This window comes from Platalea leucorodia, assembly GCF_965183815.1.
Source record: "Platalea leucorodia genome assembly, chromosome: 3".
Classification (NCBI taxonomy): Eukaryota; Metazoa; Chordata; class Aves; order Pelecaniformes; family Threskiornithidae; genus Platalea; species Platalea leucorodia.
In genome coordinates this window covers 37,207,194-37,226,353 of record NC_138825.1, presented here as the reverse complement: position 1 = coordinate 37,226,353, position 19,160 = coordinate 37,207,194, and the positions used below count along the sequence as shown (strand labels likewise).

The following is a 19,160-nucleotide window of genomic DNA, read 5'->3' as shown; positions in this document are numbered from 1 at the left end:
ACTTGAGCAGTATGTTAATGTAATGTTTAAATGATAACAATAGTAACACAAATGAAAAGGGAAATGTACGCACACATTCTCCATATTGCATTCAATTTAGGAACAGACTGCAGCTGACAACCTTGTATTTACTTTAAGAAAACTGACTATTCATACTTTTGTACTCCTTGATGTTGATAAAGGTAGTATGTTTTTTAAATTCATACTGGGGCCCATTATCACCAAAAGCTATGCTAACAGCTGACAAACTAAACCTGCCAGCTATGGATATATTAAATTCCCTCTAATTCCCTCAACCTACTATATGCAGAAACCAATTACATATTTTTTTTTAAATTCACAGTACTTTTGTGTGCGTATGTGTCTCACTAATAATTTTCTGCCAGGTGCACTGCAGCAAGCCAAAGAACAGCATTAACCAATTCGCAAAACTGTCATACGCAGCATTTGCTGAAGTAAAATTTCTCTTTCCTCTGTTTTTGACATCCCAGTGACCGCACTGCAGAACTGCTCTAACCACTGCACTTACAGGTGACACCATGCTGATATCTTATTTAAATTCTGCAAGGGCACCATCTGCCCTGTATTTGAGCTATGAGGCTGAAATGCTCTTTATTCCAAGACATCCAAGAGGTCTTTTGGAGAAAAGGATGTAAACTGGGGGGGAGGGAGGGGAGGAAAGAACATGAACTAGGTTTCATTTGCTTGGAAAAATTCTACTGCACTCCAAAGAAACAAAGCAGACTTCAAAATACTCTTGGTCAACCACTGAACCTCTAGTCCAGATGCTCAATCTCTACCAGCAATGCTGCCACAACTAACCAGGCAGTTCTTCCAGAACATGACTCAGCATAAAATGCTACCATTAATAACTGTTTTCCTTGTCAGCAACAATAATGTATCAGATCTCTTAAATGTGCACTCCCTCCTCTTATTCATCACCTCCTGAACAAGAGGCTAGAGCTCTTAATATACATATATGTAAACTGGTAGGGCCTGATCCCTCACTCAGCTAGCAACATCCATTGCCATTGCCTATTTACCCTCTCCTCCACAAACACATTCATGCTATCTTTCACGCTGCATTATGGATAAACCAAAACAAAACCCTTCCAGGCTTGTCTGCAATGCCACTTCTCGACACTTTTTCTCGTCCTTTGTCGGTATCTGCCATGACAGCTCCTGCAACATAGTGATTGTATATACACAGAGGGTTTGCAGCGATTTCCGTTATTTATGTAGCATTCAGATCTTTTCATTAAAAAGATAAAATCGGACAAGATGCAGCTGTTCACACAGCTGGCTTATGAAAACTTTGTTTTCTCTGCCTTTTACTACATTAGCTTTCCACAGCATCTCCAAGTACATCTTATAACAACTCTATCTTCTTAAACACTGAAAGAGTTCTTGTCAGAGCCTCCAGTGCACTTAATAGGCCTTAACAGCCCTGACCAGCCTCACCTGGGAATGCCACACACAGCTCTGCCCATGGGCCGGGAGCTCTATTTAAGCCCAGCCCAGGGCCCTCAGTCCCAGCCTGAGCTAGTCTGTCACAGTGTTGGTCTCCAGCTCTGTTGCAGCCGTGGACCCTGTGGATCCCAACCCCTGAGCTGGCTTGACCTCGGACCTGCCTCATCGCTGTGAGTTTGCGTGATGATCTGTACTCGGTTGAACCTGACTACAGCCTGTGGGTCTGCCTTGCTCGGGCACTGCGGGCAGTGGGCCCTGGCTGGCGGGGACCCTGCCCTGCCAGCTGTGTGACCCCCTCAGCTTGCTGCCCTTAAGGAGCAGCTAGCACTCACTGTGCCCGGCCAGTCTTGTAGCAAGGACTGTTACCCAATTCTTCTGCTGTGATTAAGATTTCTAGGCCCTATTTTAATATGGTTCATTAAAAATAAGAAATTGCTCCCCAGGCAATGAGTAAGCAAAGCAGTTCCATTGCAGGACTGAGTTTAGACTACTACTTTTCTAGAAACTGATAAACCTCTTATGCTGAGTTGGTATAGCAACTGGCACAGCATGGTCTAGGAGAGGCGCTACCCTAATATGAATAAATAACAGTGCAACTTTGGAAATTCAATAAGAAAGGACCTCATCCTTCATTTATATGACCTTGAAAACCATTATTGAAATGTCCTCTATTCAAAAAACTATCTACAAATAGGAAAAATTGCGAGTGCTCTATTATGTGAGCACTATTTGCAAGCAAAGCTCTAGCTGGTGGCACTGAACTGCACTCTCAACAGCAGAGAAAAAAAAAACTGTCACTGTTTTCTTACATTCAGTGAAGGCAGATGAATCACTTCTTTTAAGAGAAGTCATTCTTGGTTTTATTTCATCCTGTAGCTTCATCCAAGCTACTTGCAGCTTGAAGATTATCCTGTGCTGAACTTGCCAAGTTCCTCACATTTGAAATCTACCAGCTGCCAGAATTATACGTAAAACCAATGCCTCACACCACACAGCAATATTTATCAACAAGATATCTCTTTCACTTTTCAACTAGTCATTTGAATAATAGGTATGAGGTTCACTTACAAAAACTGTAAGAAAATTTAAAGGTAGGTATTCCACCTGAGAAATCTGTAAAATTTTCCAAGTGCAGATATCTGACTACAGTAGCACTGAAGCATGGGCTGCGGGAAAAAAAAAAAATGCAGACTGCTGCTGCATTAGCACACAAAGAGTAAGCTTTAGCATTGGCTTTATTTAAATTTCAATAATATTTTACTTCATCTTTTTCAAAAAGTCACACATTAGAGAAGCTGCAAATTCACTCATGCATAGGGAAATTATGAAGACTGTAGAACTACTAGGAGATCATCATTTCTGGGAACAGACCCTTTTTCTGTGTCTCAGACTACTCTTCCATCTTGAATTGTATTCAAACACATATGTGAGCAAGGAATCTATCTCACTTTTAGTTCTGGTGTATAGGTAAACACCATTAGGATGAAAAAAAGATCAGAACAGGAAGAGCTGTTTTCTTTCTTCTTTTTTTTTTTTTTTTTTTTTTAAAAAGAACCAACAAGACAGACAGCTAACTCATCTTCTAGTCATATTCAGCAAACAATTTTTCTATGAATCCTCAAGAGCTTGGAGATTTCCAGAGTACATCCTTTTCAGCAGTTAGTTTTGGCCATCGCTGCTGCTTTTTGCTCTATGAAGGACAAGGAGGAGAAAAGCTTGGCTGGCCCCAAGCTCTTGGTGGGTTCCTTCAGAAGAGAAGTTCTGAATGTTACCTACAATCGTTCTTGCTATGAAAGCTGAATTTCATATTCTCTTGGGTTAAAACATGAAGTCAGCTACAAACTGATTTTGGAGTCCTGCAAGTTATGCAAATGAATAAACTAGTAGTAACGTTTATGTTTACTAATTTGCTTTAGGTTTCTTCACAGAAAAGCAACAAGACAGAATGTCTTATATGTGACTTCCACTATCAGCATAGCTCTGATGCCCAAGAGGAAGTTTTGTAAAGAAATGTTCAAAGGAAACTCCTTTAAAACTGGTTTTTTCGATTGGCTTTAATCTGTTACCGCTGCTGCAAATTATTAGCTGTGGGGTTTTGTTGTTTTTTTAATTGAAGTGTGATTTGAAAATAACTTTAACTTCAAAAAAGAAAACTCGGGTCTCAAACATTCATCCAGAGACTGAAGCCCTACCCTCCCTGTCAGCATTTTTAAAGCTGTAACTTAGACTTGCGACCTCTTATCTAGTGAAGCACAGGAGTCCCTTCCTTAAAGAAACCCTTCCAGAAATTCACAGCTGTTTTCCTGTAGCCAGTGCTGCTGCAGCTGGGAACGACCATGAAGGTGCCTCTGTGGCAGCAGCAACTTTGAATTTCATTGAAACATACAGAACCTAATGGCAACATTTAGCTGTTCTTTGTGAGGGCAGGTGCAGTGAAGGTGTTATGGGACTATTTCATTTTTTCCCAATTTTTTTAGTGTAAATGATAAACTTTGCAAGTCCATGGACGATACTACTTATCTTCTCATAACCCCTTTTAGGCCCTGCTACCAATCAAAGGTATTTCAGTAAGATTATATATTGCATCCCAAGAGAAATTAAGAAGACGCCAAAAGAAAATCATTGTCAACTTTGCAATCCAAGGATTTTGGCAGATTTGACTCACCAGAGAAAACGTAAAGCCTTTCCCCTTTCATCTCTCCCTCTCACGCTTCTTTAGCTAGTATTTTTTTGAGAAATTTTTTTTCAAGACTGTGCTAGTAACCTGAAGCAAAGCAACACATCTTCGATGTTAGAAAGGCTGGAACACATTGACAACAACTAGCATTACAATGGCAGACACAGAAAAACTTTACAAAGAAAATCACTGTGCATCAGAATCTAATCTTTCTCTTCCTTCCCCAGAAGACATCAGTGTGAGTTATAGTCACAAATTCTGTTTCAAAACTGAAATCTGGAGATTTTAAGCTACACATTTTTATTGATGAAAAGAAGACTTGAAAGTAAGCTTGTCAGGAAAGAAAATGATACAGCTAATTGCAATACAGGACAAACGTGAACGATGACAGTGGCTTGCATTGCCAATGGCAGCAGAATTTAGTCTAGATGGACCTGGATACTACGACACTGGAAAAGCAGTAATAGGTGTAAGTACAAAAAAAACTACATTATACAAAGAGAAATTAAGAGATAGAAAAATTTCCTGGGAAAAGTAAACAGTTTCCAAATTTGTGTGCTGTGAGCAGAAATTTTAAGAATCATGGTGATATAACTAAATCAGGAGTTTTACATATACAAGAGGTAGTGAGGCCTGGCTTGCAACTGATTTGTGTCTCAGCTGACTGCAAGCAGCAATTGATGCTTTTTCTGCTCTCAGGGCATTTAGTGGTTCCCCACACCCCTCACCCCCCAGTGTTGAGTTCTCTGTTACATAATAATACAAAAGTTTTCATGCAGGAGACACAAACTGGGACTTATATTTCTCTTCTACTTACCTATCCAGCTTTTTCACAAACCTAGAAAAAACTTAATAATCTTAAGAGACAAATTATGCCTCTGTTTAAGTTTGGCTGAACATGGCCAGTGGATTCTGAATGCAGTAATACAGGGGCTGGATAGTTTCTTTCTGCTCCCTTATGTTAAGTGCTCTGTTTATTTTCAATCATATGTAGGACTAAGATGTTGGTATTATTCCATTATTGGGATTTGTTAATATATTTTTATGTATCGTCATCATCCAATAGACTGTAAATCTATTTATTTAGGCAGTGAGTCTGAACGCTCTGTTATTAGTCCAAGCTTCTGGCAGGATTTTTTTCCTGGAGGTTAAATGGCATCTTTCCAAATTGCAACTTGGCAGAGATTTTGGCCATGCTTAGACCCATGGGATTTCCCTCTTTTTGTATTTCTAAGTCATTAAGCAACAATAAAATCTTTATGATATCTAATGTCTTGAATTTTACAATTATTCTAGTAGTATAATGATAACATAGCTTATAATGTCTTTTAAATTTTGCTCCCACATGCTGCATTACCTTCCAACTTATGTGTGAACAATCTCAAGCCTTCACATAGTGACAACAGGTACTCTGTACATTCTGAGTGTGGGACCTTCCTACAGCAGGACAGTGTGTGTATTTTGATACCAGTCCTTACCATAAATAATATCAGAGAATATAGTATCTGCTATAGATTTCTTTTAAGCTTGTTTGCAAACAATGGAATAATGCAATAATACCTAAGACTAACTGAAATATTTGTATACATACTAAGGTGAGCCAGTTTTGATTTATAGCAACTTTACAGCAAATTCAAAAAATCATTCTAGGGAACACAGGTGACAAAGAATTACACTTTCAATTCTAGGCTTCAGAAACCAGCTACTGAAATAAGCTCCTCCTCCCCCAAGTGCCCCCTGTGGAAGTCTGAAGTGAGTCTGAAGATACTTATATTTAAAATTAGCTATTTCTGATGGCACTAAACCAGAAATGTACCGTATACTAAACTAATAAATATGAAACTTCCCTGCTATTAGGCCTATGCACTTCAATGAAGAGACAGAACATGGGGTTTGGAATACCTGAACACTCGGCCATTAAAGTAAACAAGGGACACATTCAAAACTCAGTTCGTTTGTCAATCTGACAGCAGCTGGAAGATTTCTGCATGTAAAATATAGGAGCATCTGGCTATCAAGAATATTTAAGACCTTACCTATTGATCTCTTTCATCTGCTTAAATTAATTCAAGATGTTAAGATGCCAAAAAATGGTGATTAAATATCCCATGCATATAAAACTCAAATCCCAATAAGCATTAAGGAGAAGATGATACAAATAGTACAAAACAAAACCAGCAGCAGAGTTCCCAAATAACTGACTGAAAACCTGGAAAGACCAGAAACTTGACTGCCAGAAATGGAGGACAGTATGGCTTATTAAGAGAGAGAATACATTTTGTTACTCTGTCAAGAAGGACTTTAAGGAGAAAATCGTTGCAAAGAGAGATAAGGAACTACAAGATGGGAAAATGTGTTTGCGATTCTACTACATGCTTAAAAACAAAAAGATCGAGACAGTATTACTTACAGGTATAAGCCAGGTGTAACTTCTCTAACAAGGACCTATAGTCTCTGCAAAACTCAGGTTTCACATACTAAATCCCTGCAGCAGACTCATTTAAGTTAGAAACTGGAGGGCTTCACAACATAAACCAACATATATTGCTACACTAACTAGGCGACTTAAAGATACAAGCCTTATCTTACCTTTATTTATTCATTTATAAGAGAGTAGGATGAAAATCAAGTCTCCAACACCTACTTCAATTCTTCCAGAAACAATTCAACTATAGCAAGGACACTCTCTTTATCCTGTACCTTTCTTCCCTTTTTAGTACCAGCATAGAAATTTTATGGCTTGAAAATGAGATGTAAATAGAAATAGCTATTATTCTATGTCAGGAGGAAAAAGATGACATTAGAGGAGAATCTGCTCACACTAGAAGCCAGACTAAATTAAGTCTCGACCTATACCACACTGTGATACTATCAGAATCTGGCTCCATGCCAGTTAGTCTCAATGTCGCCTCTGCAATCTAAATTTGGTTATTAAAAAATATACTTACCTACAGAAAAGAAGGAAAGCAACACACCATTGTTGATAACCTTTCTAAGTTTACAGAAGAGTAATAAAGCATTATTTTAGTAAATGAAACACCTAATGCCATTAAGACTGAATAATACATAACTTCAAAAAACACCAATAAAAGAGCGTCAGCAATTTCCAATCAAAGCTGTAATTCTACCTAGTCTTTCTAAGGTCAGGCAAGTGTCATTCCCACAATGAGACTTATTACTCATTTTGGGGCTCTGCCTGGGTGCAGAGTGGGGACTGAGATACTGAGCTAAAAGAGGAGAGCAGAGGAACAAGAGGAGGAAAAGTTCTTTTTTTGTTGTTGGGTTTTTTTGAGAAGCATTTGACTAAATGCTTTGAATCATTTGTCCAAAATCGTTAAGACTAAAAAGTATTAAAGTATGATTGAGCAGCACTGCAAATGGAATACATAGTTTTAAACAACACACATGCTTATTTATCAGATCACAACCATCTATGGAAAGATCTCATCTCCCTTTTCCTGACTACATCTTCAACAGAGCAGACCAGTAAAGCTCTATACTGATGAAAGTTGTTTCTATGCCGGTACAGCTGCAAAGCGTATTTCATAGTCACCAAATGTGAATGCAACCTTCTCCCATCAAGGTGATTCAAGGTTCAGAGAAAAACTTAAGAGACAAAATCACAAGTAAAAAGTTTCATTGGGGACATCAGGAGATCATTTAGGCAAAATTCCTTCTTCAAAAAGACCACAAAAGTCCAAAGGTGTGCTTTGAACATCCTGTATGTCCTCTTTACAGCAACTTTTACAAATGGGAAGACTATCATGAACTTCCCTCAGGCTTCTCTTTTTGACTAAACACCACTCTAACTCTTTTCTCAGTCTAGTTCATAAAGAAATGAGCAAAATTTGAGAAAGAAACCAGAGAGAAGTTGAGAATTACTGATTAGCAGAAAAAATAAAGCTAAGAAATTTAAGCGAAGCCTTCTGGTTCCCTAACTCTTTAGCCATTGTCAGAAAAAAAAAAAACAAAACAAAACAAAACAAACCCACCTGTCCCTAAGGGTCAAGAAATGTTAATTAATTTGTTTCTGAGCATTCAGAGACCCTGTGATGACACATTTACTTACTTCCATTGAGGAAATTTTAAGTTATCAATCATACTTGATTTCTGTAATTAAAAAAATACTCATTAAAATGCATAAATGTATAAATGCATTTTCACCACTCCAAAAAGCTCTGGCTGAAAAAAAGACTTTATAAATGGGTTCTAAGAAGGATTATTTGACAACAAGGGGAAAACTTAGCTAAACAGTTTTACAAAGCTTAACTGTATTAAAGGTTGAAATGGCATGTGAGCATCCAGCATGGGAACGATGAATTGGCACTCAGCCTTAGAATTACTGCCAACTCCAAAGGAAAACTTGAATTAAATAACCTAAGCTTCTATTTCCTGGATAAGAAAAGGCAAGGCATGGGTTTATAAAGTTAAAAAAAAAATCTGGACAAAAAGATATGAGAATATTATCAAGACACAGGTAGCAGCAGAGACCTAAAACCTAAAACCTTGGAAGTTCCAAGAAAGGATGTTTTATTCCAGGGGGGCACTATCACTATGCCTCTTTGGCCTGATCTTGTGCGGGCTTATCAATTTTTAGAAGCAAATCCTGTAGGACTTTTGCCAGACATCAAGTCATATGCTCTTAGCCTGAGCGTGCTGACAAGAATTTGGCGGTAATACTAACATACACCTGAAAAGTCCTTGTGAAAAATGCAGTGAGTAACAATTCTAACGACTTTGTGGAAGGACAGATCACCCACTATGTCACCAAGGTTACAGAAGACTGATAAGCATGGGGGGGGAATCGCAATTTCTGGAAAAAGGATGTTTTGGGTTCCCCCTTGCCGAGCATAAATTTGGAAATCTGCCCTGAAAACACAATGTCTCATCTACATCCAGAGAGATCAGAAGAATATATGGTTAGTGAAGCATCTACTCTTTGTGTGCCATTCCAGGTTCACTTGTTCTAGGACTGATCCATGGTGGCGAAAAACACAGTATATGTACCGTTTCATCCCAGGCAGGATAGTTCTGAGCTGAGTGGAACTGAATACAAAGAATTCATGGCACTGGTTGATCATGTTATTTTAGAAAAGCTTTTGTTTCAGTGGCTGCTCACTTGCTTGTTTTATAAGGATTAGCGTCTTTATTCTAAAGGGTTTAGATGTTACGTATATAAAGGAAAGGTATACACAAACAGTACAAGTCTGCAACTGGTGCTTGTGTTACTATCCTCTTGTGCATTGACAGGAGAGGGACTTCAGTTATAGCAAAGCCCCTAGGACACTAGATAGGATTTTATATTCCTTTTCCATTTGGAGGAGTGAATACTTGCTTCTAATGCAGAAATAAATGACCTACTGCACCTGCAAAACAGTACCTGTCTTCTAGAAGAAGGCAATCTCAACTGTAGACACCTGTAAGAACAAAACCTTCAGTGGGAGGAGAAGACAAAAATGTGCAAACTGAAATTGCTACAAGGGAGAGACAGCAGTTCTTTCCCAGCAGGGATGTCGGTATGCAATGAGAATGAGTCATTATGATGCAGCTCTGTGATTCAGACAATTCAAAGCTACTCTGCGATGTCACACTACCAACATATTTTTGCTCTGTGTGAATCCATACAAAGACAAAAAGTATTCTCCAGCTCTTAATAGACTCCCACATCTCTAACAACTTTCTGATAAGCGTTGTTTTCTTTTTTTTTCCAAATTTGTTACTGCAAATCTGTTTTTAGACAACTTTTAGTCCCTAATAAAGTGACCATATTTGTTTCAGGCCGCTCTTTATCAGTAAAGCGAGAGGTACTACATAGCCAAATAGAACCTTAGGCAATTCAGACAAATATCCTAAAACAAAGACTCAAGACTAGATAAGGAGCAAAAAAAAGAACTGTTTTGCCTTTAATCATTTTTTTATTCATAAAGCTGAACAAGAAGACGTCTTCCTCTGAGATGCAACATAAGTCTAAAGTCTAAAGCAACTGATTTTCTTTCAAGTGAACAGGTTGAGGACAGTATGAATATTTTCCCTACTCTCATGTTCAAAGTATGGTCACAATGCCCTGTAATTTATTTTGTGGCAGAACACAAATTAACATGTAGACATGGACTAATCCCTTACTATTTCCTAATCTATTTTTATTAATAATTGCTACAATCAGCCTTTGAACAGAATGAATCAGCAGAGTTCAGGCCCGCAACAAGATACAAAAAGTGATTTCTCATCATGTGCATTTCTCGTCTGCTCTCTCTAGAACGTTCCTTAACCTACAACAGTGGAAAGAAGAAACAATTTCCCACAGCAACAAAAGCAAGGCATAATTCCGCTACTGCGAAGAACAGCTGGAAAATCTATGGGAACTTATTTTCATCCTACTAGCCACAGGAAGGCGATTGGAATATAACAGATACCATTCACTTTACCATAGGACCTGAAAGATTGTACATAAGTTACATGTCAATGAAAAAGTCAAATCCTGATCTTATTGATACCAAGACTTTTGCCTGTGGAAAGTAACAGATTGTGAATGACACCAACAGATTTCCTGATTTTTGTGGAGTCTAACAATTAACAACTGTGCAAAATGAAACAAAAATCTGTTGAGTGCATCACAGGTGCTGGCAATACACAGAAAATTTGCGAGATTTGAAGAATCCTTTGGTCACCTTCGGGGACTGTAAAAGAATAGGTTGGTTTCCTCCAACTCTCTGGAAGCCAGCTCAGAATATGTCAGAGTTTCTCCTTTGGGCAGCCAGGAGAAGTAAAGACCTCAGCAGAAGCAGTCATGAAGGACAGGGAAATGAGTCATCCTAGTTCACTGTTAATGATCTCATCAATCCTTCACTGTGTCAAATTATAAATATATAGTAAAAAGTGACAGGCGTTTTGAGGCAAGTTTTGAAAGAGAACATTTATCTTAGTTTTGTTCCTCCCAGGATAGATAATCCTCAAAGAAGCTAGTAGTTTCAAAGACTTAGGGAGAAACTCATTATGGAGACTATGAAAATTCATTTTAGTGCAGATTTTACGTTGCTAAAGGCCAGTCAGACCTACTGGTGTTTTAAGTGTGAATGTTCTCTCTCCATCCACTTCCCTTCACTATAATCTAGTTATTTATTTTGCTAGAACCTTTTTCTTCACAACTTCTAACATTTGCAGTCAGTTTTGCCTACCTCAAACTTTGGAGGACCAACAGCATCCTCAGTGATGCTCCATGATATTCAAAATCACATTTGAAAATACTGTAAAACATTAATTTCTCATAAATATTGCACAAGTGATTATCTAAATTAAATTTACTAGAACAATTGAATTTCTGTCATTTCCAGCCTATTCCAGAATTTGAGGCCTCCTGCCTTAACACTTGGTCCTCACACACTCTTCATTTCTCTGTTATTATAATTCTAGCACACTGCAAAACTCTGCTGAACTTTTACTTAAGGAAATTCAAACTGAGATGGCAAAACTGGAGATGGCAAAAAAGTACGCCTCTGACATATAGGGCACCACACCCCCAACTACTGAATACCTCCTCATCCAAACCGTACATTTCAGAGAAAAGAGTAGAAAACACAGGAAGAAACATTTTTGTGCCCTTGTTTTTAAAAAAGATAAATTGCACCTACTTTGCTTAAAAGTCCAAGCTAAGGGACACTCTCCAAATAGAAAACAGCAAACTACATATTTGTGCTATTTGGCAAAGCTGTAAGCAACTGGAAGTTTTTCAGGATGGTACACTTCTCATCAGGCAGGATGTTCCTGTCTCTCATTATAACCTACCACAGAGTACTTAAGCTAATACCACTATTAAAGTTAAATCCTTCACACTAATTAGTTGGAAGAATCATATTGGAAGGTACATTGTAACATCTAAGAGTTGGTGATTGTTCTGTAGATCTAAAACAATTCTGGAATACAATTTGCATAAAATGCATTAATGCTTAATCACATAACAATTTAACTCATGTTTTTCAGAATCTAAGAGAGAATACTGAAGAGAACTGCTTATTATATTGTTGTAAAAATAGTCCCAAAACCATATCCAGTGTTTTTCTGCTTATTCATGTGGAATATTCTGTAATTAACAGACACACATCCACACACACGCACACCCTTTCATCCACAGTACTCGCCAAATCTTACGTTATAAAACAGGCATGACCAATGGTCCTTATTCTCTAAGTCACATGCCAAACCTTACTGAGGTCAAAAGTCACAGAGATACCTCAAACTTTGGAGGACCAACATAAAAAAGCAGCACTCAAAGTGATTTTCAAGCAAAATTGTTATTGACTACCGAAGAGCTTCACTGTTCCCTGGTCAAAGATGATATGCTAGGAATTCAACTAGGTTCTCAGAATATGAAACTCATCACCCCTTCATTGTTTACTGCCTGTCATATTCAGTGTTTCTGATTAACCTACTGGTCTCATGCCAGGACAGTCATGACACAGAAGCATGGTAGCCACTGTGAACTGGTTGTGACACACATGCATACCAAGAACCAGAACTATCCATTCCTTTATTAAAATGTGAGGCAATCTCAAAAACACATTTCTGCTTACAGGGCGGCCATGCACTTTTCACACTCTATGTTCAAAAATATAATCATGTAACTGAGTGCACAAAAGAGATTAAAGTTACCATGTAGCTTTAATACACTATTCTACCTGTTCCAGCTAAAATTTCTGTTTGATGTAGTGTGACTGGAACCAATTCTGTTTGGCTTTCTTTCTCCAGACCAACAAAGCGAATCCAATGAATGAAAGCCCTTTAATAAAAAAAGAAAAAAAAAAATCTCATTTTAAATCCTTCTCTCTGTTTTTGAAGCTAGCAAAGAAAGACAGGCAATGTTGCTGCATAAAAAAACAAGACGTCACGAGATAATGATTCTGTGTGAGCTCATCTGAGAAGGCATTAAACTCTTTGCAAACTCAGGCATGATATGACATGCTTATTGAATGAAAGAGTAATTTCTGAATTCTTCTTTTGTTGAACAGTAAATTGAATTATTTTCACATAAGCTTTGGTTTCTTCATCTGAAGACTCATAGATGTTATGTAGTTGAGGCAGAGCAAATTTCTGCTAATTAACCAGGCAAGAATTAGTTTATAAAAGTTCAGATGAGGTATGTTCTGATGTGACAGAAAGGAGAAAAAAGAAGGAACAGAGAGACATTTGCTAAAAGAACAGCAAATATATATTCATGGACATCAGGAAAGACAACAGTAAATGAATGGCTAAATTTAAGAAAAACTAACCTATTACGAGTAGGAAGACTGCACCTCAGATCTTAAAATTTTGTTTTACAGACAGAGTATATATTTACTTGAGACCTGCTTCATCTTTGTCTAGTTATTTACTGATCTTGGGTACCATAGAAAAAGAGATACAGTAATATTAGTGTATAATATTTTCTAAACGATCAATGAAGTTTAATGTCAGCGCTTTTAGGAGAGTCACCACGATATCAGAGAAGAGCTGTCCAGGCCTATTTGCAGCTGGCCATGTTCTTTGTTGCACATTCTCAAAAAGTCTTTCTTTTCTTGTGCAGTGGCCTAGACTGCCTCTCCCTGTTACTGCTTTATAAAGTTGTTAGCAAGAGAAGAATTTCCTAACTGCTACTATTTTAGTACATTAGAAGTGTAGCTTCTCTACCTCCACCTCACTGACTGAGCAGTGATTGTGTTATTCATGGTCTGGGGGAAGCAAGAGCATAAGTTGGCAAACTGGTCAGACCTGAGAGAACCAATGGATACAATGCTAGTTGGTGAACGTAGTGAAGCAACTATAATACACGTCAAGTATCACATTGGTCCCTGTGATTGAGATATACTACTAGTAGGTCATAACAGCTGTATAATAATGGTCATTCTTTTGCCTTTGTCACCTCAAGACTGTAAGTCTACATTTATTTTTAAATCGCAAATGTAACTGGAAAAGCTGTAGGTACGCTGGAAGCTTTCTGAGGGACCACCTCGCTCCTTACAGTGAGGGCCTGTGCATTAACTCAGCAAAACTGAAGAATATAGCTTGAACATTTAGCTGATGTCTTTTGGGGGGCACTAAACTTCCAACAAGCTTGAAATATGTTTCTGATGCAGTAACTCAAGATGATGTAACTTTAAATATGATCATTCACAAAGAATAGCTGGTTACCGGGATATAGCTTCACTGAACTAACTACTTAGAGCCAAAGTAAGAAAAGCTGACAGAATTCCACAGTACAAGCCTTGCAGCTCCCCTCCTCTCACCAGATACATCAAATATTCTCTTTGGAATTGCAGAAGTTGGGTTACACAATCTTGCAAGTTTTCATCCTGCTATACCAATGAGTGGGTTTTCTCTTCAATTCCTCCCCTTTCCCCACTCCTCAAAGAGCAAATCAACTATTGTTCAAAAATGGCATACAACACAATTTCTTCTTTCTTCAGCAGTACCAGAGACCTGGCACATGGAACTGAGGATGAATTTAAAATTCATGTAATAGCAGCTTTACAAACAGCAGCCCATTGTTAAAAATGTTATAATAAATGTCTATGCTAATAATAATTACTTTAAACTTACCAAATCTTCTTTTACAGGTAGCATTTTTTTCGTAGTCCACAATGACATCATCTGTTTCAAAAGGCTTTAGGAAAAAAATCCTGCAACAGAAGATAAATACTGCATCAAAAGAGCAGCACGGATATCTTGCAAGGTGATATTAATTAACCATGCTAGTTCAGATATCAGAGTAGCACAATGCTTCATATGGATAATTTTCTTACCCTCTTGGAAGAAATTTAAAGATGAAGGTTAATCTCTGAAAACTCTTGTATCAGAAGGTTTGATTACCTGCTTCCTGCTTAGAAATAATAAGAAGCACTACGCTAAAATCTTGAATCCGCACTACACAGTATTGCAAAAGGCTTGCTTCCCTTTGAGCCAACTGGCAGAAGCAATCCTTAAATGCAAACAAAACCTGTTGACTATTTTTTGAGAAATGTATGTATATTCTTCAAATCATTCAGGGAAGCAAGCTTAAGCAGCAGACTTCAGTAAGTCTGTGGCAAATGGCAACTGATAAACAATCAAAAACATCTTCTACATCAGCAGTAACAATCAGTCCACTGTCAGTCAGGAGTGCACTAATTCCTGCTGGTGGTACTCCTGCCCACATACCTGCTATAGTTTCTAGATGCCTCTAGAACTGAATTGTAAGGGTAAAAAAACTCACACATTAGGGGAACTGGCAGAGATGAGAAAGACAGTAAAATATTCCTCATTTTTATTAAGTAATTATATTTACCAACTATTTATTTCCAGAAAATGTTACTTTACCAGTTTTCTCTGAAAATAAAAAGCAGAAAATCTCACATCAGGAATTTTTATTTTAATATTATTGAAAGACCATGCAAATGTATTTTTCATTTATTTACTGAATTCTTAGCTGTATTTTGACAGATATTCTGAATTCTCTGAAAAAAAAAAAGGGGGTGGTGGTGAAAAGGAGTGTTATTTTACATTTTAGTTAGACCTCGCTTAAGGATTTATCCATTTAATTTTGGAAAATCTATGTACATTTAATGCAGATCTATTACTTGGAAGGTAAAGAAATTTATTACTATGTAAGTTACATTTAAACACAAAGAATTAGCCTAACTCCTGAGTATTATATTTTTCATACAGAATCACAACTCTATTACTACACACACAAAGAGTAAGCAAGTAAAATAATTTTGATTTCAGACATTCTACTTTTTAACAGTGAATTTAATAAAATAAACTTCATGGATGTCATGGTTCTTCTAACACAGTACACAGAAACTGAATTATTTACTATGTTTTAAGAATTTCTGTAACACACTACTTCCAGGATGAACATTCATTTTTGCTTCACAGGTCCTGGAACTGACAGCAAGTTGATGGCTATCTATTAACTATATACATTTCTATCAGTTTTCTTGTCAAAACTAATATAAATAGAATGGATTGTTTCAGGTCAGAAAATAAGTTGAAAAGCAACATTTTTATTTAACTGCATTTTGGTCTTATAAATCTGATTAAAATTAAATTTGAAATTAACAGACTGTATATTAAAGCCCAAACAGGCAATAACCTATTACAGTCATCTAAATAAAAAGCTGCATTAAGTCTTCCTCAAATTTTAACGATTATATTAGACAGGGAAGCGTGATGAAAAGAAATTTAATTTCTGAAGACTAACAAACTAAGACTGACAAATACTCTATTTCATGATACTACACGCTGCACCTAATAGCAAAAGGAATTACAACCTTTACACTACAGTCATCTTCAGAACATTCCTCTTTCCATATCAAGAATTTGCCCCCTACTGTGATGGCCTTCTGGTTTCTGACTTGATTGCCTTCGAGTTTCATTAGCAACTCTGAGAGAACATCTTTCTTGTTTCAACTGTTTCATTCAATTTTGAATGGGCAGGAGGGCATGGCCTTTTTTCACCTCTCCTGATGTACCTGCGCATGAGGAAAGTGAAGAGCTCAGCAACGATGGGACAGAATTACGTTCCTATAGGTATCCAGACAGGCGCTGAAATAAACACAGGAACAGACCGAAGCATGGTCCTCACCCCCTCTTAAACCTTATTAAGCCAATCCAACCGCACGCCTGTGTCCAAACCACCTTTGGGAATGGAGGTGCCTCGGCCATACCTATTCAAAAGAAATCCCGCCTGGGGACTAATCACACTTAATGTCTTCTCTCTTACCTACTTGAGATCTGAAACACTACTGTTGTTCTCACCTATGCAGCTGAAAAATTGGGTTTACGCGTTCTAACTTCCCGATCCTGTGCAAACGTCGCCTGAGAGAAAACACGACGACCGCATCCCCCGGTAAGACAAGCCAGCCCGTACGGACAGACAGACGGAAACTCCCTACAAATCAGCTGGCCGCGCTGCTCCTGCCGCCACACCCACGGCAACACGGAGCCCGCCCCCGCCACGAGGCCCTGCCCCAAGGGCGGGGCGGCGCGGCCCGGCGCGGCCCGGCGCGGCCCGGCCCGCCCCGCCTCCCCTGAGGGCTGGGCGCCTCAGCCGGCCGCCGCCGCTGCCCCCGGGATCCCACAGCGGCCTTTCCGCACGCGCACCGCGCCCCGCGCACGTGGGGCTCCTACTGCGGCACGCGGCTGCCGGCTGCGCCTGGCACGCCCACGCACGCCCCTCCTCCCGCCTCCCCCCGCTCTGCCACGGGCGCGCACTCGGGCGGCGGCGGCGGCGGCTGCTGCTGCTGCGCCTGCGCGGTGCCGCCTCCTCCCGGCGTGCCCGGCGCCGGTGTCATGGCGGCTCCCTGCGGCCGGTTCCTGCACATGGGTTGAGGGGACGGCGGCAGCGTCTGTCAGCGCAGGGGTCGCGAGCGAGCGAGGCGGCAGCGGTGGGGAGCGGGGCGGGGGCGGCGGGACCATGCTGGCCCTGGAGCGCTCCCTGCTGAGGGGCTTCCTCAGCGCGGCGGAGTCCCTGGAGTGGAAGCAGGGTGAAGTCGCGGCGGCAGGTGAGGGGAGGTCCCGGCCCGGCGCGGGGAAGGGGCCCGGCCGTTGTTGTGGGTAGCCGGAGCCACCAGCGTCTCCGCAGGCCGAGCCGAGGCCGCGGGTGGCGGCTCCCTCCACCCGCGCTCGCTCCAGGGGTGGTCGTGTCCCCCCTTCCCGCCCTTTCTGCCCCTTGCCGGGCTGCGGGGGGCTCCTGCCGGCGCCGCGGGGCGGGGGAGGCCCGTTGGGCTCGTCAGCCTGGAGGAGGGCCGGCGGCACTGCCGGCAGGGCTGGGGCGAGAGGCGCGGCCGCCGCGCCGGGGCTCTCCTCAGAGCCGCTCGGCCGCTGCCTGCCGGCCCCACAGGGCCTCGGGGGGAGGGCTGCGGCGGCGGCGGCAGTCCCTGCCCGGCGGCGGGCGGGCGCGCGCCCCGCCGCCCGCTTCGTGTCGGCACTGTGGAGGCTCTTAATCGCGGTGCTTCCTTCGGTTGCCTCATGACCCACGAGTGAAGGACTGCTTGCCTGTTTGAACTTGGCAGTGATGTGAAACTCGTTCTTGTAGGACAACGTGAGGAGAAAAAGTCTGGCGTGAACTACCTGTTCTCTATTTTATTAGTTACTTAGTCATAGTTGCTTGAGGGAGCAATGGAAAGCAGTCTCTCGAAGAGACTTGATTATATTGTTACTGACCCAGCTTTCCTGCAGGGGAACACAGCAGCTTTTAAAATGTAACATTTGTCATGAAAATGTACTTCCATGTTTCAGACAGGCTAGAAATACAGTTGTGCTCAAGTCATGTGCCATGCTGTTTAAATCACGTAGAGGTTGTAGCATATTAAAAGACTTCTTTATCCTTACCCAAGCACTTACTGAATTTTGGAAGAGACCTGTGTAGAGCTACTCAGCTCTGTTTCCTTATGTTGTTACTTATTTAACCTTAATCATTGTACTGTCCAGGAATGTTAGATGATGTGACTGACATCTGTCTTATCTTTTCACTGAGAATTGTGTATGCTGTTTGTGGTGTGTTTTGTTGTTTCTTTTTTTTATTCTTTTTATCTTTTTTTTTAAGTGGTGTGCCTCTGGAAGATGTGGGGAAGACTGTTGTTGAAGAAAGGTATCTTGCAGTAGAGATAGAAAATGGTGGGGTTTGTGACGATTCTTAGTCGTCACTGATGTGGACACTTCCTATTGATGATCCTGAAACTAAATTTAAAGACTGTGACCTTGAATTTATATTGGGTCTTATAAGAAGCTAAACACAGAATCAAAAGCAGATTTTAGGTGTTTACAGTTATGTTACAGTGTTACTGGAAAGAGAAAACCTCAATATTCTTCATTAGTGTCCTCACAGCTAATAGTTACTCTACAAACTACAGCATCGCCTGCCTGGACAACTATAATCCAATATAAAGAAGTTGTTATCTGGTGAAAGACGGTCTCTCCAAAGCATAGACTGGAGAAAATTTTTCCTTATTTCTGCTGTCTGTGAGAGTATGATGTCAGCAGGGCTGCAGAACCATTACAA

The 19,160-nt window shown here is 40.1% G+C and overlaps 1 protein-coding gene across 2 annotated transcripts in view; it reads left to right on the top strand.

Annotated features, from left to right (window-relative positions):
* Positions 1-17,454: 17,454 nt before the first annotated feature.
* TTC27 (tetratricopeptide repeat domain 27) overlaps positions 17,455-19,160 on the top strand; it is a 128,484-nt gene continuing 126,778 nt past the window's right edge. Inside the window, exons 1-2 of one of the 2 annotated variants that reach the window (XM_082305832.1) lie at positions 17,455-17,661; positions 18,705-18,749. In XM_082305832.1, coding sequence (XP_082161958.1) covers positions 17,574-17,661; positions 18,705-18,749 — 133 coding nt within the window. In that variant the 5' untranslated portion in view covers positions 17,455-17,573. The remainder of the gene's footprint in view (positions 17,662-18,704; positions 18,750-19,160) is intronic. The other variant, XM_082305833.1, reaches the window with a different exon arrangement.